The 22,127-nt window shown below is 58.1% G+C and overlaps 1 protein-coding gene across 1 annotated transcript in view; it reads left to right on the top strand.

Moving 5' to 3' along the window:
* The window catches only part of LOC101000026 (ATP-binding cassette sub-family A member 3), a 60,105-nt gene extending 44,917 nt beyond the window's left edge, over positions 1–15,188 (top strand). The window contains exons 20-33 of the mRNA XM_003916379.4: positions 1,288–1,474; positions 2,644–2,947; positions 3,992–4,265; positions 5,314–5,518; positions 5,959–6,178; positions 6,520–6,678; positions 7,597–7,769; positions 9,165–9,293; positions 9,453–9,647; positions 11,542–11,729; positions 12,252–12,422; positions 12,621–12,811; positions 13,019–13,092; positions 14,266–15,188. Of these exons, the coding sequence (XP_003916428.1) occupies positions 1,288–1,474; positions 2,644–2,947; positions 3,992–4,265; positions 5,314–5,518; positions 5,959–6,178; positions 6,520–6,678; positions 7,597–7,769; positions 9,165–9,293; positions 9,453–9,647; positions 11,542–11,729; positions 12,252–12,422; positions 12,621–12,811; positions 13,019–13,092; positions 14,266–14,397 (2,602 nt within the window). The 3' untranslated portion in view covers positions 14,398–15,188. The remainder of the gene's footprint in view (positions 1–1,287; positions 1,475–2,643; positions 2,948–3,991; positions 4,266–5,313; positions 5,519–5,958; positions 6,179–6,519; positions 6,679–7,596; positions 7,770–9,164; positions 9,294–9,452; positions 9,648–11,541; positions 11,730–12,251; positions 12,423–12,620; positions 12,812–13,018; positions 13,093–14,265) is intronic.
* Positions 15,189–22,127: the final 6,939 nt, after the last annotated feature.

Below are 22,127 nucleotides of genomic sequence, written 5' to 3' on the forward strand. Positions count from 1 at the left end.
TCCCAGATTCAAGCAATTCTCCTGCCTCAGCCTCAGTAGCTGGGACTGCAGGCACATGTCATTACTCCCGGCTAGTTTTTTTGTATTTTTAGCAGAGATGGGGTTTTGCCACACTGGTCTAGAACTCCCTACCTCAGGTGACCCTCCTGAGGATCCGTGCTGGGATTATAGGCATGAGCCACCATGCCCGGCCACCATCTCTACTAAAACTACAAAAATTAGCCAGGCGTGGTGGCACACACCTGTAATCTCAGCTACTTGGGAGGCTGAGGCAGGAGAATCAATTGAACCTGAGAAGTGGAGGTTGCAGTGAACTGAGATTGTACCACTGCACTCCAGCCTGGGGGACAGAGCAAAACCCTGTGTCAAAATAAAAAGAAAAAAACGTGAGATAGGTTTTCCTCCTTGGGTAGCCCACAACCTAGAGGAGGCGACAGAATAGGTGATCATACATGTAGGACATGGTGGTGCATGCTCTGGGGACATCTGTCCAGGGGACCACATGTCCAGCAACAGACCCAGGGAAACCAGGCCAGGGGAGGCGGCAGAGGAAGGACGGACTGCCCACTGACCTGTATCCCACACAGGACCGAGCACTGACTGACTTTCCGCGAATCCTGGTTGAAGGAAGGAAGCGTGAACATAGGAAAAAGAAACCACGGGCTGGCCTGGAGTCAGGCAGCTCCGACTCCAGTCAGTCAGCCCTCTCTCCAGTGAGGGAGAAGGGCTCTGGCAAGGGCCAGAGGAGCGGGTACCTAGGCCTCACAGCGGCCTGCACGCAGGAGCAGGAAGCGGGCGGGCAGGGCTCACACAGCTCCGAGGGTGGCCTGATGAGGTTGCTTAGCCAGCCGGGGGATGCCTCCTGCCTGCTGCAGCCTCAGTTGTTTTCCTAATTGGTGGGGAGTTCTAGGAAGGGGTGTGTGTGTGTGTGTGTGTGTGTGTGTGTGACGTAATTCACATAATATTAAAAAATCACCTCGTCTGCCAGGCGTGGTGGTTCATGCCTGTAATCCCAGCACTTTGAGAGGCCAAGGTGGGTGGATCACTTGAGGTCAGGAGTTCGAGACCAGCCAGGCCAACATGGTGAAACCCTCTCTCTACTAAAAATACGAAAATTAGCTTGCATGGTGGCCAGAGACACTGATGAGTGAAGGAACGCATAGGCAGGTGCATGAGCAAGCCGAGGACTGCGGCGACACTGCTCCCCTCAGTGCCTCTCAACACAGCCCCTCCCTCCACCCGCCCGGGGAGCTGGGTCCTGACGGGTCCGCGTGTGTGTCGGCACAGGGTCGGGAAGCTGGTAGACAGCAGCATGGACATCCAGGCCATCCAGCTGCCTGCCCTGCAGTACCAGCACGAGAGGCGCGCCAGCGACTGGGCTGTGGACAGCAACCTCTGTGGGGCCATGGACCCCTCCGACGGCATTGGAGCCCTCATCGAAGAGGAGCATACCGCTGTCAAGCTCAACACTGGGGTGAGTGCCCAGGCGCGTGGGCAGGCGGCGGGGGAAGGGCGAACAGCCCCCAAACACCTCATGTGAGCCGATGCAGAGGAGAGTCTGTGAGGGCGGAAACAGGGTCTGGGAGAGTCAGCGCACCAGGCAGAGGGCAGGCAGAGGGCGGGCAGCGGCTCACACTGCATGGGTCAGCAGGGAGAAGCGTCTGAATGGAGCAACTGGAATTTTTCATGCTCTACCTCAGGCCCAGCGCCCTGCTCAACAGGAACTTGCTGGGTGCCCAGCTCTGTGTTGAGGAGGCTTTCCAGCAGCCAACGACGGGGAGGGGGGTTGCTGCACCTGGTTCACAGATGGGAAACCGAGGCCTGGGCCAAAGTCAAATGTGACAGAGTGACAGAGCTCAGTCTGATCCCTGGTCAGCCTGATCTCAAAGCCCTGACACTCTCTGCCTTGGAGGACCAGGAAGGGAAGAAGCTGGAGAACAAGGCAGTCAGGCTGGTGGGGAGGCTCAGCCATTTGTTTCCTGTGACCTGCATGGTGGTGTCTCCTTGAGGCAGGGGGAGGGCAGGGGATGGCAGCTGGTCGTCTACTGTCCTGAGACAATGAAACTGTATCTGGGCCGGATGTGGTGGCTCACGCCTGTAATCACAGCACATTGGGAGGCCAAGGCAGGCAGATCACTTGAGGTCAGTAGTTCAAGACCAGCCTAGGCCAACATGACAAAACCCCGTCTCTACTAAAACTACAAAAATTAGTTGGGCATGGTGGTGGGCGCCTGTAATCCCAGCTACTTGGGAGGCTGAGGCAGGAGAATCGCTTGAACCCAGGAGGCGGAGGTTGCAGTGAGCTGAGATCACACCACTGCACTCCACCACAGGGGACAGAGTGACCCTGTCTCAAGAAAATAAAATAAATAGTGTCCACCTTGCCTCCATGGCCACTGTGAGGCTCCCAGTACCAATGTGCACGGCCCCATGGAGACCTGCAGAGTCTGCACAGGCGAGCCTGCCACGTGGTGCACTGAGCTCCCCCCACAGCCATTTCAACGCTCCGGGAGTCTCCAGTGCAACCTCAGCTCCAGGCCCCCAGGCTGGCATCACACAGGACAGCACCTGCCGCAGGTGGGTGGGGGTCAGGCACTGGCCCCCAAGCAGTGCTGTTGTCACCTGCGTCCCCCTCTGCCGCAGCTCACCCTGCACTGCCAGCAGTTCTGGGCCATGTTCCTGAAGAAGGCCGCATACAGCTGGCGCGAGTGGAAAATGGTGGCGGCACAGATCCTAGTGCCTCTGACCTGTGTCACCCTGGCCCTCCTGGCCATCAACTACTCCTCGGAGCTCTTCGATGACCCCATGCTGAGGCTGACCTTGGGCGAGTACGGCAGAACCGTCGTGCCCTTCTCGGTTCCTGGGACCTCCCAGCTGGGTCAGCAGCTGTCAGAGCATCTGAAAGACGCACTGCAGGCCGAGGGACAGGAGCCCCGCGAGGTGCTCGGTAAGGGGCATCCCGGGGGCGAGATGGGATCGGGGGCCAGTCGTGCGGCCAGAGTTCACCTTCCAGACTGCAGCAGGGTCCACATCTGGGGAGGATGGTTCTTGGCTGTTCTGAATGTGCTGAGGGAAGTTCAGCAGCATCCCTGACCTTGCCCCACCCCATCGTGACCATCAAACATGCCTGGAAACATTGCCGATGTCCCCTGGGTGGCAGATCATGGCACTGAGTCACTGGGGGTGCCAGAGACACTGGCATACTGGGGCCGGGCTTTGTCAGGCATCTCCTTACTGAAGCTGTCTTTCAGCATCATTCACGGGCAAAATGCAGAAACATAGTGACTTCAAGTTACCTTTGCTGTGTGACGATGCTGGCGACAGTGTGCCTTCGTGTGACAGGGTGTTTTCTTCCATCATCTTAAAACCCACAATTCTTGACCAGGCTCAGTGGCTGACACCTGTCATCCCAGCACTTTGGGAGGCCGAGGCAGGTAGATCACTTGAGGTCAGGAGTTCGAGACCAGCCTGGTCAACATGGCAAAACTCTGCTCTACTAAACATAAAAAATTAGCTAGGTGTGGTGGTGGGCACCCGTAATCCCAGCTACTCTGGAGGCTGAGGCAGGAGAATGGCTTGAACCCGGGTCGTGGAGCCTGCAGTGAGCCCAGATCACGCCACTGCACTCCAGCCTGGGCGACAGAGCAAGACTGTCTCGAAAGAAAAAAAAAAAAGAGTCTTGGTAGTCACAGTTGGATACTGCCCCAGGCTCAGAACAGGGACCATGCTCTGGTTAATGAAACCTACTGGAAGGTTTTCTTATTTTGCAGCTGCCTTCCTGGCTCCTGACTAGCATTCACAGTTCCACGTACTGAATGATGACAAAACCCTGGCAGAAATTAGGCTCTCCTTAGGAGGAGAGTGACAGGGCGGGCAGCTCAGAGGATGCTGGCACCACTGCATTGGGTCCCTGATTAGCCATGCTCAGATGGCAGCAGGTACCCAGGTGTCATCTCCTCCTGTGTCCTCTGACTCTGCCATTGCTCCCCAGGTGACCTGGAGGAGTTCTTGATCTTCAGGGCCTCTGTGGAGGGGGGCGGCTTTAATGAGCGGTGCCTTGTGGCAGCGTCCTTCAGAGATGTGGGAGAACGCATGGTCGTTACCGCCTTGTTCAACAACCAGGCGTACCACTCCCCAGCCACTGCCCTGGCCGTCGTGGACAACCTTCTGTTCAAGCTGCTGTGTGGGCCTCACGCCTCCATCGTGGTCTCCAACTTCCCCCAGCCCCGGAGCGCCCTGCAGGCTGCCAAGGACCAGTTCAATGAGTATGTGTGCTGCCCGTCCCCGTCCACCCTGGCCGGGGCCCCCAGGACTGACTGCCCTGGGCACTGCCACAGGCCCATAGATAGAGCATTGTGTCTACTCTCCCAAAGCCCCTGGGTCTGGTAGGAAACCCCTGCCACATCCTCCTCCACCGTCCACAGCCCCTACTCCCTGTGACAGCAGATCAGCTGTGGGCCGTCCCATGCGCTGCGGTCCTGACGGGGACCTATGAAGGCTCGGCAGGCAGCCCTGCCTTCTCCTAAATCTACCTGGCTCCTGCCAGCCACTGTCCTCATTCCGCACTGCTCTCTCCAACAGTGTGACCCACTGGGCACGTGAGCTGAGGTGATGGAGGGTGAGCAGAGCAGGACTTGGCAAGAACTGCCATCCCTGCCCCTCAGATGGCCACACGTCAGGAGCCTGCCATGCCATTGTGTGGGCAGGGCTACCCCCATCCCAGCCACAGAGCCCCAGAGCTCCGGGGACCACCCAGAGGAGGCCAAAAATTCTGTTAATTTCAGGATAGCCACTCTTCCTCAGGGCAGTGTCGTCTCCACCCACATTCCAGGCTAGGCCTAGGCCTGGCGATGGCTGCATCCCAGCTTCTAGCTCCATCCCTGCCCCGAGAACAGAAAAGCAGCAGCCCTCGATCTGCTCTCCTTGCTGTCAACTCAGGATCCTAGAATAATGCGCAGAGGCCCGGAGAGGCTTTCCCTTTGCCACACTCCAGGGGGATGCAGCGGGGTTCAGGACCTCCACACCTGGGCAGGGTCGCAGGCAGCCATGGGGCTGAGAGCTGGGCAGGGGGCGGGTGATGAGGAGAGTGACACTGCCATCGTCACATGATCAGCATAGGAGGTCCAGAGGAGCCGTTCTCCAGTGGGGGCAGATGTTCCTGGTATGGAACCATGGTGCTCGTGCTCTCCCATAAGCCCCTTTATCGGTTGGGCTGCTGCCCTGCATGCCTTGGGCAGTCATAACTGAATACCCGACCTTTCCTGCCACCCAGGCATGCTGTGCTCCATCCCTGACCTTCCCTGTCCCCTGCAGGGGCCGGAAGGGATTCGACATTGCCCTCAACCTGCTCTTCGCCATGGCATTCTTGGCCAGCACATTCTCCATCCTGGCGGTCAGCGAGAGGGCCGTGCAGGCCAAGCACGTGCAGTTTGTGAGCGGAGTCCACGTGGCCACTTTCTGGCTCTCTGCTCTGCTGTGGGACCTTATCTCCTTCCTCATCCCCAGTCTGCTGCTGCTGGTGAGCGCCAGAGGGTGCTGGGTCCGTTCCCCTGCAGACCGCAGGGGGTTTGCCCTGGGACCCCCTTGCAGAACCAGAACCAGCTGGGCAGCCTAGGCCGGCAGCTCAGCCCAACTCAGGGAGCACGGCTGGAATCCCCTGGCGGCTGCCACCTCGCCTCCTCCCTGCACCCTCAGCCTTTGCCCTCCATACATGGGCAGCGCCCAGAGCAGCCACCCTGGTTACAGCTCCCAGTGCAAGGGGACAAGGGGAAACTGGGACAGAGAGGGCCTGGGGCTGAAAGCCACCGCGGGGGCCAGACATGGCCTGTGGGGCTGATGGGCATGGGCCAGCTGACCAGGAGGGGTCTGAGGACCTCCAGATGCTCCTCTCACCCTTTCCCCACCCGTGAGCTGCTCTCAGCTTGGCGTGCATGGCAGTGCCTCCCTGTGCCGCCACAGGTGGTGTTCAAGGCCTTCGACGTGCGTGCCTTCACGCGGGACGGCCACGTGGCCGACACCCTGCTGCTGCTCCTGCTCTACGGCTGGGCCATCATCCCCCTCATGTACCTGATGAACTTCTTCTTCTCGGGGGCGGCCACTGCCTACACGAGGCTGACCATCTTCAACATCCTGTCGGGCATCGCCACCTTCCTGATGGTCACCATCATGCGCATCCCAGGTGGGCGCCTGGAGACCACCCCCAGCCCCCATGGCCATCCATGGAGCCGCTCCGCCCAGACAGGGAGGCACCCGCCACAGCCGAGGCAGGCCTCAGGCAATGGGCCTAGCTCATGCTCACCAGCCCCTCTGCCCCAGCTGGCCCTGCCCGGCTAGCTATGACTGGTGGGCAGGCGTCTGCGGTATCCTTGCCCTGTGCAGAGCCGGCAGGGGTGTCCCTGGGAGGTGCCCCTTCACTCCGCACAGCACGGACAAGGCCCTGTGCCCGCCCTGAGCAGGCCTGTCCTAGAGATGAGTGTGGTGTGCCCTCCAGCACAGACTGATCTTACCTCCCCAATGCAGCTGTAAAACTGGAAGAACTTTCCAAAACCCTGGATCACGTGTTCCTGGTGCTGCCCAACCACTGTCTGGGGATGGCAGTCAGCAGCTTCTATGAGAACTATGAGACGCGGAGGTACTGCACCTCCTCTGAGGTCGCCGCCCACTACTGCAAGAAATATAGTGAGTGTCCCAGCCCCGACCCTGGGCAGCACCCCCGCGTCCTCAGGACGTGGCCACTGAAGAGGGGCCTCCCAAGGCAGGGGCTCCTCTGCGTCTGAGTGGCCTGGGGCTGGTGCGTTCCTCTGCACTGCCTCGCCCCGCCTCCCACAGTAGCCCCCTCGTGCCTGCTCGCTCCCAGGCCCCATATCTGAGCTCCCATTCTCCCACCTGCCTCAGTGTCTGGGCATCTGTAACAAGGAACCACAGACCAGCACTTAGCACCAGCAGTGAATCCCCCACGGCTCGGGGGAGGACCCTTCCTGCCTCTCCCAGCCTCTGGTGGCTGCACGCATCCTGGGCTTCTGGCCGCACCCCCTCACCACCACCACCTCCATCCTCGCATGGCGGCTCCTGTCTCCTGTCTCAAATCTCCTTCTGCCTTTCTCTTATAAGGACACTTGCTGTTGGGTTTAAGGCCCACGCTGATCCAGTGTCTCACCTTAAGATCCTTACTAATCACATATTCAAAGACCCTGTTTCTAAGCAAGATCGCAACCCCAGGTCCAGGGGGACAGAACTTGGACCTGTCCTGTGGGGCCCCCTCAGCCTCCCACACACCCCTCTGTGCTTGTAACGGTCTCTGTCCTGGCCAGGAGGCAGCCCAGGGTTCCCACAGAGCCTGTGCCTCTCAGGCAAGCTGTCACTGCCCTGGGCCTGCCACATCGCTCATGGGACTGCATTGGATTGTTACGTGCCTGGCCTCTCTGAGCTGTGGTGCCTCGAGAGGCAGCCGTGACCTACTGGCCTTCACATCTCCCCATGGAGGAGACACTGTTACAGGCGCCTTGAGCAGCCTGGGGAGGGGAGTGGAGGCCGGGAACCTGGGAGGGGAGGAGGGCGCCCCAGGCCTCGGGACACAGTGACTCCCTCGCCCCACAGACATCCAGTACCAGGAGAACTTCTATGCCTGGAGCGCCCCGGGGGTCGGCAGGTTCGTGGCCTCCATGGCTGCTTCAGGGTGCGCCTACCTCATCCTGCTCTTCCTCATCGAGAACAACCTGCTGCAGAGACTCAGGGGCATGCTTTGCGCCTTCCGGAGGAGGCGGACACTGGTGAGCGGCGCTGGGAGCCCAGGACACTGGTGGGATGCTCCCCAGGCCTCTGCTTGGGCCCAGCACAACCCGGGGCGGCTTCCACCTCCTCCACCAAGCAGCTCCTGCACCAGATGGCCTCCCACTATATGGCCTCAGCACCAGCCAGCAGTTACAGCCAGGGTAGGGCACAGCCCTTGCCACTCACGAGGGCTGTCGAGTTCTGAGCCCCCGCCAAAGAGTCAGCCTGGGGACCCAGGGCCGTCCTGCTGAGCAGAGGTGGTGCCCAGGGACACCCAGTGCCAGAGGAGGGGTCATGGGGCTGAGGGTGCTCCATGTGTTTACTGAAAACGTCCGTTATTTCAGGTCTCCATCCCCTCCCTCAAACAAACAAAAGCAAATGTGTTGACATTGCATTGCACATACAGCTTAGCCGAGGGGGAATTCACTTCTTTAAAATAGTCAGACTTCTCTAAAAAAGGAACTGTCTCCATGTGTTAAAATCTTTGGCGAGGCATGGTGACTCACACCTGTAATCCCAGCACTTTAGAAAGCAGAGGTAGGTAGATCACCTGAAACCAAGAGTTCAAGACCAGTGTGGGCAACATAGTGAGACCCTCTCTCTTCTAAAAAGTTTTAAAAATTAGCCGGGCATGATGGTACACACCTGTAATCCCAGCTACTAGGGAGGCTGAGACAGGAGGCTTAAGCCTGGGAGGTCTGGGCTGCAGTGAGCTATGATTGTACCACTGAATTCCAGCCTGGGTGACAAAGCAAGACTCCCATCTCTAAATCTGAAAACAGAAATCTTACTTTAAGGCGAGGCATGGTGGCTCATGCCTGTAATCCTAGCACTTTGGGAGGCTGAGGTGGACAGATCACCAAAGGTCAGGAGTTCTAGACCAGCCTGGCCAACACAATGAAACTCCATGTCTACTAAAAACACAAAAATTAGCTGGACGTGGTGGTGCGCGCCTATAATCCCAGCTACTCAGGAGACTGAAGCAGGAGAATCACTTGAACCCAGGAGGCGGAGTTTGCAGTGAGCTAAGATCACGCCACTGCACGCCAGCCTGGGCAACAGAGTGAGAGAGACTCTGTCTCAAAAAAAAAAAAAAAATTAAAATTGTTTTAAAATCTTATTTTATATTCCCCAGCAGAGATTTATGATTTTTCTCCATGAGTCCCACACAGTTCTTTTTCCTCAGATAGTTTATGTCTCCTGGATGCTAGTTCAGCCCCGTAAGACTGCTGTGTCTTCTGGTAAAAGGTCTGAGTCGCACCTGTGGGGCCTAGGATTGGGACAAAGGCCTTAGTCCCACCAGACCTCCCACATCCCACCCCCGCCCCTCCCTTCTCCACGGGAGCCACCCTGCGTCTGGGTTCATGCACGCGGTCTCTGTCCTGGTCAATCAGACAGAATTATACACCCGGATGCCTGTGCTTCCTGAGGACCAAGATGTGGCGGATGAGAGGACCCGCATCGTGGCCCCCAGTCCAGACTCCCTGCTCCACACACCTCTGATTATCAAGGAACTCTCCAAGGTACCCTTGCAATGTGGGGTGGAGTCCTTCCTGCCAGCTGGCTACCTGGCTGTCCCCAGGGTCCAACCCTGTCCCTGGAAGCTTGCGGCGCTGAGGCTCAGGCTGCTCTGCTTTGCGTCCAGGCCTCTGCATTCCATGTTTTCCGTCGGGTGCCTGCAGGTGTACGAGCAGCGGGTGCCCCTCCTGGCCGTGGACAGGATCTCCCTCGCGGTGCAGAAAGGGGAGTGCTTTGGCCTGCTGGGCTTCAATGGAGCCGGGAAGACCACAACTTTCAAAATGCTGACTGGGGAGGAGAGCCTCACTTCTGGGGATGCCTTTGTTGGGGGTCACAGAATCAGCTCTGATGTCGGAAAGGTGGGTGCAGCCAGGAGGTTCCAAAGGGGTGAGGCAGGCATGGCTGGAGGGGGCACCCTGGAGGCAGGGACGGAGGGATGCTGTCTGCAAACAGCTGCTGCATCTGTGGCTTGAAATGGGCCCAGCACGTGCCTCTGGACAGCGAGACAAGGTAATGAGCTAAAGCTAAGCTTCGCCAGAACTAGCAGGCGATGGGAGGGGAGAGAGATGGGTGCCAACATCGATGAGCCTGGAGAGGTGTATTCAGCACTGACAGCCACCTCTGCGCAGAGGCCATTCTGTGTCCAGGCAGCTCAGGTGTGGGTTTAGAGGCCTTGATGGGTGAAGGGACGGAAGGCCCTGGGCCCACCAACAGTTTTCCCATGTTGAGCTGAACCCCACCAGCTCCCCGCAGAAGGACCAGAGGCAGCCCTCCTGCACCTCTGCCCGGATCCTGCATGGGAAGTCGAGCTTGCCGAGCAGAGCAGGGGAAATGGAAGGCAGGGCCTGGGCCTGAGAAGTGGCCGCAGAGTCCTCTCCTGAGCTCACGCCAGGGGAGCCTGGACAGCAGAGGCCCTGGGCCAGAGTACGTGCAGGCCCTCTCAGGAGGAAAGCCTCATCCTAGGCTGCAGACTTCCCCATAGAGTGTTCCAGGGCTTACAGGCAATGCACAGCAAACAGAGGAGACAGTACCATGACTGGAAGCCACAGACACAGGCCCCATGGGGGGACAAGCACATAGGCGTTAGATCTGCATCGTCAGGCCAGATTATAAAAGATTATAAACTCACTGTGTCTACAGAAATAAATGATGCAATTGAAAGTCTATGCAGGGGAGAGAAAACCGTATATGATCTAGCAATGGAGGAGAGGGTGAGAAGTCCCCAGTACATGTAATCTGAGTTCCAGAAGGAAAGGAAAAGAGAGAGTGGCAGGGGGTAGTAGCCAAAAAGGTATCGGCTAAGATTTTTCCCAAACTGATTAAAAACATTCTGGGCTGGGAGCGTGGCTTATGCCTGTAATCCCAACTTTGGCAGGCCAAGGCAGGCAGATCACTTAAGGTCTAGAGTTCAAGACCAGCCTGGCCAACATGGCAAAATGCTGTCTCTACTAGAGAAAAATACAAAAATGAGCAGGGTGTGGTGGCAGGTGCCTATAATCCTAGCTACTCGGGAGCTTAAGGCATGAGAATCACTTGAGCCTGGGAGACAGAGGTTGCAGTGAGCCAAGATCACGCCACCGCATTCCATCCTCGGCGACAGAGTGAGACTGTCTCAAAAAAAAAAAAAAAAAAAAAAAAGATTTTGGAAGCTTGAGAACCCCAAAGAAGGAAGGTAAAGAAAAAGAAATCCAGTATCTAGAATCCACAGAACCCAGGCACTCCTGCTCCCAACCAGCTGCCGAAGGTAGCTAGGCAGATGGCAGCAGGCACATCCTAATTCTGCTGGACATGGTCACTTGCACAGAGAACAGCTGCTGCACCATCTGACCAAGCAGTGCTCACCCCAAAGGTGGTGCCCATAAATCTTTCTTCTTAGAGGGAGAAGAAAGAGTCCTAGCACATTAGACGTCCCAGGCGTGAACGAGTGGGTGGCCAGCCCTGAGTCTGCCTCTATGTAAAGGCCATTCTTGTACCACCTAATCCCATGGCTGCCTGTCCTGGACCAGGCTCTGAGAGCAGCTCTGGAAGCCTCCCTACACCAGCCACATCCTTCCTGTGTCCCTGTTCCAAGAGCTTCCACTGTGGGCAGCCACCGGGGCCTGTGCACAGCTCCAGCGCCCCCCGTGTACACACACTGGCAGGGACCATAGACAGGTGCAGGGATGGGCACCTCAAGGGTAGTCCCTGTGACCCTCTGGAGGAAGGAGGCTTCCCTCCAACCCACCTCCCTCCCCGGCTATGCTCTGACCCCAGGTGCGGCAGCGGATCGGCTACTGCCCACAGTTTGATGCCTTGCTGGACCACATGACTGGCCGGGAGATGCTGGTCATGTACGCTCGGCTCCGGGGCATCCCTGAGCGCCACATCGGGGCCTGCGTGGAGAACACTCTGCGGGGCCTGCTGCTGGAGCCACACGCCAACAAGCTGGTCAGGACGTACAGGTGCACCTCCCAAGCCCGGCCCCTGCAACCAGAAGAGCCCTGGCCCTTCCCAGACTGGAGTCAGAATCAGGGTCCCTATAGCATAGAGCTGGGAGTGACTGCTCAGGTCAGCAGCCAGAGCTCCCACTTGTGGCTCCAGGATGGAGCTGGTATTTGGTTGTGTGACCCAGGTAGCTCCAGGTAGGAGAGGGACTGCCCTGACAGTGCCTGCCACCTAGGGACAAAGCCAGCAGCGAGAGATGCCAGGGCTACTGTGTTCCTGTGTAGGTGGTCCCTCTTAGGTGCGGGCACATGTGTTCCTGTGTAGGTGCGTGCACTGGGCCCCTGGGAACAGCCTTCTCTGGGGCCTCTAGCTCTATGTGGTGGGCTCTCCAGGTGCACACACAGCTCCTTCCTCTTCACCAGGGCTGTTCTGCAATTGCTGGGTGTGGGCCTCTGCTGGGACATGGGCCTCCACTGGGACACGGGAGCCAATGCTAACTCTCAGCCTTATTCCCCCACCCGGCACCCTCCTGCCCCTAGTGGTGGTAACAAGCGGAAGCTGAGCACTGGCATCGCCCTAATCGGAGAGCCTGCTGTCATCTTCCTGGACGAGCCGTCTACTGGCATGGACCCCGTGGCCCGGCGCCTGCTTTGGGACACCGTGGCACGAGCTCGAGAATCTGGCAAGGCCATCGTCATCACCTCCCACAGGTAGAGCCTGGGTCCGTGGGTCACTGGAAGTTTCAGCACCGGGTGGGCCGTGGAGGAGCCAGGTGACCAGGAGACGCATAAGCATCTGGTGCAGTGTCTGCACGTATCAGGAACTGCCTGATTGGGGGACCAACGCTTTCCTGTCTGCACAAGCCTTTGGCACCCCCAGCACTGTCTGAGGCCCCGCCCTCTCCCCAGCATGGAGGAGTGTGAGGCCCTGTGCACCCGGCTGGCCATCATGGTGCAGGGGCAGTTCAAGTGCCTGGGCAGCCCCCAGCACCTCAAGAGCAAGTTTGGCAGCGGCTACTCCCTGCGGGCCAAGGTGCAGAGCGAAGGGCAGCAGGAGGCGCTGGAGGATTTCAAGGCCTTTGTGGACCTGACCTTTCCAGGTGTGTGCTGGCCCTGGCAGCCCCCACTGGGTGGGCCCTGGGCCCCTGCCTAGGCCTCTCCCATCTGCTGTGTGGAGCGTCTGTGCCTCGCCCCTGCCAAGTCCCATCTCCCCAATCCCTGGGACAAGGACTCCAGTGCTGAGCACCCAAGCACTCTCCGATCCTCCAGCCCGGCCCTCACAGCAACACCGTCTCTCCTTTGTGTAGGCAGCATCCTGGAAGACGAGCACCAAGGCATGGTCCATTACCACCTGCCAGGCCGCGACCTCAGCTGGGCGAAGGTAAGGCAGTCCCAGGGGCCCCACTGGGCATTCACGGGGCTGGGGGAGGTCCCTCCAGGGGTCTCTCCCTCTGTGTGACTGCAGACTCTTTTCCACAGAGGACTGAGTTTCCATTTCTCCCCTAACACTCACACTGATACGTGCTGGTCTGGGGGTTTTATATCCAAAATATCAGTGGTAAAAGGAATTCAGTGTGCAGTAGGAAAAGGGCCAGGGATGGTGGCTCACACCATAATCTCAGCACTTTTGGGAGGCTGAGGCGGGAGGATTGCTTAAGCCTGGGAGTTCTAGACCAGCCTGGGCAACATAGACCCCGTCTCTACAAAAAATTTAAAAATTAGGCCAGGTGCCGTGGTCAAGCCTGTAATCCCAGCACTTTGGGAGGCCGAGACGGGTGGATCACGAGGTCAGGAGATCCAGACCATCCTGGCTAACATGGTGAAACCTCGTCTCTACTAAAAAATACAAAAAACTAGCCGGGCGAGGTGGCGGGCACCTGTAGTCCCAGCTACTCGGGAGGCTGAGGCAGGAGAATGGCGTAAACCCAGGAGGCGGAGCTTACAGTGAGCCGAGATCCAGCCACTGCACTCCAGCCTGGGTGACAGAGCGAGACTCCGTCTCAAAAAAATAAAAAATAAAAAATAAAATAAATAAAATAAAAATTAGCCAGGTATCATGGTGCATGCCGGTGGTCCCAGCTACTCGGGAGGCTAAGGTGGGTGGATCGCTTGAGCCTGGGAGTTCGAGACTGCAGTGAGCTATGACTGTGCCACTGTACTCCAGCCTGGGCTACAGAGCAAGACTCTCTCTCTAAAAAAATTAATTATGGGGGGGAAGAAAAGAACTGGCTCAGAAAGGGAACATCGCTGGCTCAAGGTTGTACTCTGAGCTGGGAACAGCGTGAGGAGGAGGCTGGGCCCTGTCCCCGATGGCTCCTTCTTAGCCAGTGTCCTCTCCCTGGGAGCATGGTGCCCTTGCAGGGCTGCCCTCTCTGGGACTCTGGGGTGAGCACGGTGCCCTCGCAGGGCTGCCCTCTCTGGGACTCTGGGGTGGGGCTGGGCACGGGTAGAATTGTGGAGGCCTCACCAGCCCCTCTTGCCAGGGGACTCCCAGGTTCCGCACAGGAGCCTGGGCCCTGTTCTCTCCTACCAGTGACTTTTCTGCTTCCCAAAGGTTTTCGGTATTCTGGAGAAAGCCAAGGAAAAGTACAGTGTGGACGACTACTCTGTGAGCCAGATCTCGCTGGAACAGGTCTTCCTGAGCTTCGCCCACCTGCAGCCGCCCACTGCAGAGGAGGGGCGATGAGGGGTGTGGCTGCCTCGCCACCAGGCAGGGATGGGACGGGCAAGCAGGGTCCAGCTTGCATCCTCTCTCTCCAAGTTTATCTCATCCTTTATTTTTAATCACTTTTTTCTATGATGGATATGAAAAATTCAAGGCAGTATGCACAGAACGGACGAGTGCAGCCCGGCCCTCATGCCCAGGATCAGCATGCGCATCTTCACGTCTGCACTCTGGAGTTCACCCTCCCAGAGCTGGAGCGGGCCAGGCAGTCTGCGGGCAAGCTCCCGGGTCTCTGGGTGGAGAGCTGACCCAGGAAGGGCTGCAGCTGAGCTGGGGGGTTGAATTTCTCCAGGCACTCCCTGGAGAGAGGACCCAGTGACTTGTCCGTGTTTACACATGACACTAATCTCCCCTGGGGAGGAAGCAGGAAGCCAGGTTGAACTGTAGCGAGGCCCCCAGGCCGCCAGGAATGGACCATGCAGATCACTGTCGGTGGAGGGAAGCTGCTGACTGTGATTAGGTGCTGGGGTTTTAGCGTCCAGCGCAGCCTGGGGGCCTCCTGGAGGCTCTGCTCCTTAGGGCATGGTAGCCGCCGCAGAGCCGGGCATCGTCTCACAGCATCTCCTAGAAGCAGCCGGCACAGGAGGGAAGGTGGCCAGGCTTGAAGGAGTCTCTGTTCCCAGCACTGCACCCTCAGGAAGTTGCCCGCCCCAGGACACGCAGGGAACACCCCAAGGGCTGGGTGGCTGTCTCAAGGACACACTGAATACGTTGTGACCGTCCAGAAAATAAAGGCTGAGGGGACACAGTCACAGTCTGTGGGTCACACGTGAGGGGTCACGGGGCTCAATCGCTCGCCCACAATCTATACATGAGGCTCTTCTTTCACGTATCAATCACACAAACGTGGGATGTCGCTTTTCCCAGAAGGGAGCACACACAGATAATACATTGAGGTGAAGGAACAGGCCCAGAACACAAAGGAAAAAGCCGGTTAGATAAACGCCCGGTGACGGGCCCTTAGTCTACAGCCAAGAGAAGAGCAGGCGGGGCTGTGTGGGAAGCACAGGTCTGGTGGGAGAGAAGCTGCTGGCACCAGGGTCACCTGTGGGCATTTGCCATTTCCCAGAAATAACTCTTCATCAGCTCCCTTTTTAGTTATTTATGGAGTCTTGCTTTGTCTCCCAGGCTGGAGCACAGTGGCGCAATCTTGGCTCACTGCAACCTCGCCTCCCGGGTGCAAGCGATTCTCCTGCCTCTGCCTCCCAAGTAGCTGGGACTACAGGCACGCGCCACCACACCCAGCTAATTTTTGTATTTTTAGTAGAGATGGGGTTTTACCATGTTGGCCAGGCTGGTCTCAAACTCCTGACCTCAAGTGATCCACCCACCTCAGACTCCCAAAGTGCCGGGATTACAGCCATGAGCCACTATGCCCGGCCCCTTTTTATTTATGCACTGTTTTGTGTTTTGTTTTTGGAGACAGCATCTTGCTCTGTTGCCCAGCGTGGAGTGCAGTGGTGTTACCATAGCTCACTGCAGCCTGAAACACCTGGGTTTGTGCAATCCTCCCACCCCAGCCTCCCAAGTGGCTGGGACTAAGGGCATGTACCACCATGCGTGGCTACATTTTTTTTATTTTTAGTATGGACGAGGTCTCATGTTGGCCAGGCTGGTCTCAAACTCCTGACCTCAAGTGATCCACCCGCCTCGGCCTCCCAAAGTGCTGGGATCACAGGCATCAGCCACCACGCCTGGCGAATACACTATTATTTCTTACAGTTTTCTAAAACTGATTTGAACTTCTGCATTTTACATTCCTTTAGAATTCAGAGTTTTAGAAAAGACTTGTTTTCATCACTTTGGCTCATTTGGGACAATTTCAAGTCTGTGTTTTTATCAGTCTTTGGAAATTTATGAAAGCTGCAAATCGTCTCCAGTAGCTCTTTTATTCTCTTTAAAGTTCTGCCATCTAGTTCCATGTCATAAAAAATATGTGTTTGTGGCCTAAACACTGCCCAAGAGAAAAGGTCTGAAGTGGGCCCTTCTGGCCCCACACCCTCTCCGCAGGGGCTGTGGCCTCTAGGTCGGGCCTGGGGCTAGGAAGAGGGACAGAAGTCAGTGCATGAGGCCACCCAGCTCCATGTCCATGCCCACAGTGCTTCTGCAGGGCGTCCTCAGACTTGTTTTCAAGCCTATGTGTTAGAGATTTAGGAATGTGTCATTTTTCTCCTGTGATACCCTAAAAGGGGGTTGGGGAGAGTGTATAGGACTGAGGGCATAGCCCGCATGAGGCACACACTTGTGAAGCCAGCGTGCATAGACAGGACACGCACAGAAGACACCATCCCCCCTGGCAGTACGCTACCAGTGCCAGTAGGGGTCTTTAAGTAAGGACTGGCACAACTAGAACTCCTTAGGAAAATGATCCGCAGCTCGGGAGGCTGCTGCGTGGGGACCAGGAGGGGCAGGTGCATTCAGGGCGTCTGTGGCAGGGGCCCAAGGCTGCACCCAAGCCTGGAGCTTGGGAGACCCCAGGAGCAGCAGGAAGGGCCCATCTGGCATCCCAGGGGCACCCTCAAGGCCTCTGGAAACTCAGTGCTGGGGCTAGGTCACCAGGGACACCAGAAGGAGCCTGGGACTGAAGCCTCAGGACCCCGCCCCGCCTGATTTTTGTCTGAGCTGTGGCCGTTCCCAGCCCACGGGAGGGCAGGGGAAAAGAGCTATGGGCCCAGGGATGGGAGCTACCGGCCCATCCACGCTCCACCCTAGACCACGGGGTGGGGGGGGGCATGCATTCTCTACGGACATTGTCCCCGAACAACTGTGGCATCTGACAGAGCCGACTCCTGCCCTCCTCCCAGTTCACCGTAGACCTGGGAGACGAGGTTCTGACTTCACTGCCCTGCGTAGCCTGTCACAGGGCTCCCATGAGCAGACGGCCCATGGGCCACGAGCCAGGTATGTGGAAGAGCCTGCACCTTCTGTCCTCCAGGCTGGCCCAGTCCAACAGGCTGGCTCAACTGACACCACACCCACAACTCAGAGAGGGGAAGACCTCGCAGTGTGGCGGGCCCAGGCCAAGCCCCTCCACTGCCATCACAGGTTTACAGCGAAGCAGGGGAGCAGGCTGGATACAGGCAGCCCAGGCCACAGGAATGGGCTTGCTGAGGGTATCAGAAAACCCCAGGTCACAGTGGTTTGAAAAAGAAGTTTATTTCTCAGCCGTGTAGGCAGGAGGAGGCAGTCCAGGGCTCGGTCACCTGAAGTCTCAGGGAGGCAGCCTCCATCTGCTGCCCCATCATCCTGGTTCACGCCTCCCTCCTCATGGTCACCTCTGTGTTCAAGGAAGTGCTTGGCCGGGCGTGGTGGCTCACGCCTATGTCATCCCAGCACTTTGGGAGGCTGAGGAAGGCAGATCATGAAGTCAAAAGATCGAGACCATCCTGGCTAGCATGGTGAAACTCCGTCTGTACTAAAAATACAAAAAAATTAGCCAGGCGTGGTGGCAGGTGCCTGTAGTCCCAGCTACTGGGGAGGCTGAGGCAGGAGAATGGCGTGAACCCGGAAGGCAGAACTTGCAGTGATTGGAGATTGCGCCACTGCACTGCACTCCAACCTGGGCGACAGGGCGAGACTCCGTCTCGGGGGGGTGGGGGGGAAGAAGGAAGTGCTCAAGTTCAGGGTGGGGTAGGGTGTGTGCAGTGGCCTCCGTCCAGTGTCTGTCACCCCCAGGCAGCTCCCTGCTGTGCCTGGACCCACCTGTGCCCTTGGCTCACTCCATCTTGCTGAGTTTCCCATCTCTGTCTTGCTGGCTGCTTTCAGAGACCAGGCCCAGAGTCCCCAAGACTCAGGTGACCTTGGCTACCCCTGGAATCCTGGACTAAAGATCTGCAATAAAAATGTGTCCAGCAGGGAACCATCCTGTTTGCTTTGCTTTTCTGAGTTCCTACAACAAACCAGCCAGGGTGCACTGTGGGGCATATGGACACAGGCCCTGGAGTATGGCTACTTTTGCCTGGGGGCGTCTGGGAGGCTTCCTGAGTGAGGTGGGGTCTCACCAGCTCCAGGGAACACCACTGCCACGCACAAGGTAAGGGTGGGGGTGGAGGATCACCTCCGTGAGGACCCAGACCCCACCCACTGTGGCTGCGGTGGAGACTGCAGGTCTGTCTCAAGGCCCCAGGCCTGACACCTGCAAGAACAGAACCTAGGAGTGACAGAGGGGATTCCACCAGGCCAGCCCGGGGCTTGAACCCCAGCCAGGGCAGCTGCTGTCCACTGCCCCACCAGGTAACGCACCGACCCAGCTGCTGTTCAGCTCCCCTCCGGGCCAGCACCATGCTCATAGCATAGGCTGGGCCCTCTGAGACCCCCACTCCCACACAGACTGGTCTGCATGGAGGCTGGTGCTTGGCTGCACTAATGGCCAGAGCCCCATGCAGACAGGCAGCTCAAGGGGAGCTCCAGAATGCAGGATATGGCCCAGCATGGGAGTCACTTAGGCTGCTCACCCCTCAGGAAACTGAGATGTCCCTTCCTCCAGATGCCCCCCGAACCCGAACATGCTGGGCGTGCTCTGGTCACCCCACACAGGGGGCTCAGGGTGGGAGAGCTGGAGGCTGCCTGTAAGGGGCAAGGCCTCCTCCAGGAGGTAGGATGGGGTGGGGCAGGCGGGATCCCCTCCTCACCTGATGGGCCCTCGAGGCCAGGCTGCAGGCAGGCAGGAGGGGGCTGAAGCAGTGGGGTCAGGCCCGGGGAGCGGGGGCCCTGCCTTCCTTCCTCAACACACGGGGCTGCCCAGGCCCCGCTCCTGGGGCCGGGCCCACACCCCCCAGACACTGGTGTCAGATGCTTCGGCTTGAAGGAGCTCCACATGGACCAGCTGCAGCTGCCCCTGGGTCCGCCTGGCCCAGGCAATACCACAGCATCACCAAGGCTCATCTAGCCATGGGCTCAGCCCCCAGGTCCTGAGAGGCACCCCAGGTGCCTCAGTCACAGTCCCAGGCAGCTCAGGTCCCAGGCGGCTCACGGTCACTATCCTCGACTTCATTGTAGCAGAAATGGAGTGCTTTGAGCTTGTGATGAGCACAGGCTCCCGATCCTGGGAGAGTCCAGAAGTGCCCACTGGAGGGGACCCAGGCCCTGATGATACCCACTCCTCAGACATGCAAACCCGGAGCCAGGGAGGCCTCAATGAACTGTATACTCTCCCAACAGACCAAGCTCACCCCACATCAGCACAAGGCCCTTTCAGACCCAGCCTGGCCACCCCAATGGACCTGGCCAGCACCTCCCCCAGCCCCACCCTCTCCAGACAGGTGCCAGGCTATGGTGACCTGCCTCTCAGCAGGCACGGCTCCTCCTCTGATGCCTCCCCCGAGGTCGAGTCATCACCCCCTCGTCCACCTGACTGGGCTGCACATGGCCTCAGTGCAGAGCCAGGTTTTAGTGGGTAAAAGGGCTCCCTTGCTGTGCTTTACCAGAGAATACAACACCCTCCCCAAAGCTCCTTCATGACCCACTGTGACCTGCAGCACCACCAAGCCCATCACCAACCCTGTGTCCCAGGCCACGAGCCTCTAAGCGCAGGCACTGCAGAAGCCACCAGGCAACAGAGGATGGAGGCAGGGAGGACATTCTGCCTTCATGAGGGCATGCTCTCACAGAGTCGCCCCAAACAGTCAGCAGGTGACCCTCAGCTCTGGGAAGGCAAGGGAAGGAGCTCAGGGCCATGGCCAGAGCCCACGAGAAGCCTGTGCCCAGCACTGCAGCGCTCTGGCCACTGCATAATGCCGTGTCCGCAAAGCCCTGCCTGCCCCCTGCAGCAAACCAGGGCCCCTGAGGCTCCAGAAGCCCCAGCTCCAATACCCTCAGCCTCCATGGCCTTAGCAGCCTGGCTCTGGGGCTGAGCTCCTGGAAGGACAGGGTGGGGGTAGGCTCCTGACTTTTATTTTCTCACATTTCTTCCAGACATGCTTCTGCTGATCCTCAAAATGGCAAAAGCCAGGATGCTCAATTCTCAAAGCTCAACAGCTGATGGCACATTTGATGACAAAAATCAGTAATATTTAGAAACAATTTTGATTAAATTCATAAGTGCCTGAATAAATCATACTCGTCGATTTAATATAAAATGTGTGAAAGCTTATTCGCAGGCCAAATGAAATTACTGCAGAGCATTAAAAATCAGCAGGGGGAGGGCTGTCAGCCCAGCTGGTGCTGCGTCACCCCCACCCATGTCACGTGGGGTCACCAGGCTGCCCCTCCCCACCAGGTGTCAGTGGGGCCCTGGGCATGGGCTCTGGGTTTGGGGTCCTTCAGCACCTCTCTGACCACTGGACTCCAATGCCACCTGAGAGAATTCCGCCTGTGCCTGCCTGGACCACTGAGACTGCCCCCTCCCCTAGCACCGACTCTGGGGCCCCTTCAGCAGGGGGGCGGCCCCTCTGTTCCACTTAACCTTCCATGCCTGGGCACAGCAGGTGTGACAGTAATGCAGAGAATCTAACTTACATGTCATCAAACCCAAATCCAACGGGGGCACCCAAACCAGACTGATGGGCCTGCCAGCCTCCACCCCACAGGAACACACTGGTGACTTAGTGCAGTGGACTCGGGAGGTAGCTCCTCCTCCCAGCTGCCTTTGTCCCCAACTCCTCGCACATCCCTTAGCCCAGGGTGAAGAGTCAAGGGCACACCTGACACCTTCAGACAGGGCCAGAGGGAGTGGGCCCGGGCAGGAAGTCACCAAGAGCTGGCTTCCCACACAGAGAAGAGGGCAGTGACGGCAGACCACATCCCCACCATACATCCATTTACCCGCCCACCCACACTGGGTCACCGAGCTGCACCCTGTCCTTTGCTCTGACATCTGAAGTCTCCAAGTCATGCTGGTTGTCTCCTCCCAAAGATCCGCTTGGATCTGTTTCCTTCTCCCTTCCTTGCTGCCACGAAGCTGTTCAAAGTCTGAAGCTGAGCACACAGTCAATCCCTCCACAAATAATCAAAGGGCAACGACTACCTAACAGGCACAGCAGTGAACAAAACCCGGCCGGGGGCGGTGGTTCACGCCTGTAAAGTAATCCCAGCACTTTGGGAGGCCAAGACGAACCTAGGAGCGAGCACTTTGGGAGCGAGCCTGAAAGCCTAAGAGCGGATCACGAGGTCAGAAGTTCGCGACCAGTCTGGCCAACATAGTGAAACCCAGTCTCTAATAAAAATACAAAAAATTAGCCGAGTGTAGTAGTGTGCGCCTGTAATCCCAGCTACTCGGGAGGCCGAGGCAGGAGAACCGCTTGAACCCGGGAGGCGGAGGTTGCAGTGAGCCGAGATCGCATCGCTGCACTTCAGCCTGGGCAACAGTGCGAGACTCTGTCTCAAAAAAAAAAAAAAAAATCCGCCGCGTCAGTGTGGGGCGTTGACGCGGAGCCTCCTGCCTGGGCCCCTACAGCGTCACCCCCTCCCCTGTGCCTGCCAGAGGCGCCACCTCTGGACTCTCCCAGAGTCGGACCCTGGTCGACAGTGTTCCCTGCTCGGACCCTGCACTGGCTGTTAGATGAAGCCTCGGCGCTGCGCCGTTCACACGCTCCGTGCTGCCTCCACTGAGAATTTGGCGCGGGCCTGCGAGCCTGTGCCCCGGCCTCCCTTCCCTGCTTCCAGCGAACCTCGGCGTCTGCTGTTCCCCCGCCGGGCGCGCCCTTCCACTCTAGTCTCAGCGGCAGTGTCACCTCCCCGGAGACGCCCCCCGT

The sequence above is a fragment of the Papio anubis genome, chromosome 18, assembly GCF_008728515.1.
Source record: "Papio anubis isolate 15944 chromosome 18, Panubis1.0, whole genome shotgun sequence".
In the NCBI taxonomy this organism is placed as follows: Eukaryota; Metazoa; Chordata; class Mammalia; order Primates; family Cercopithecidae; genus Papio; species Papio anubis.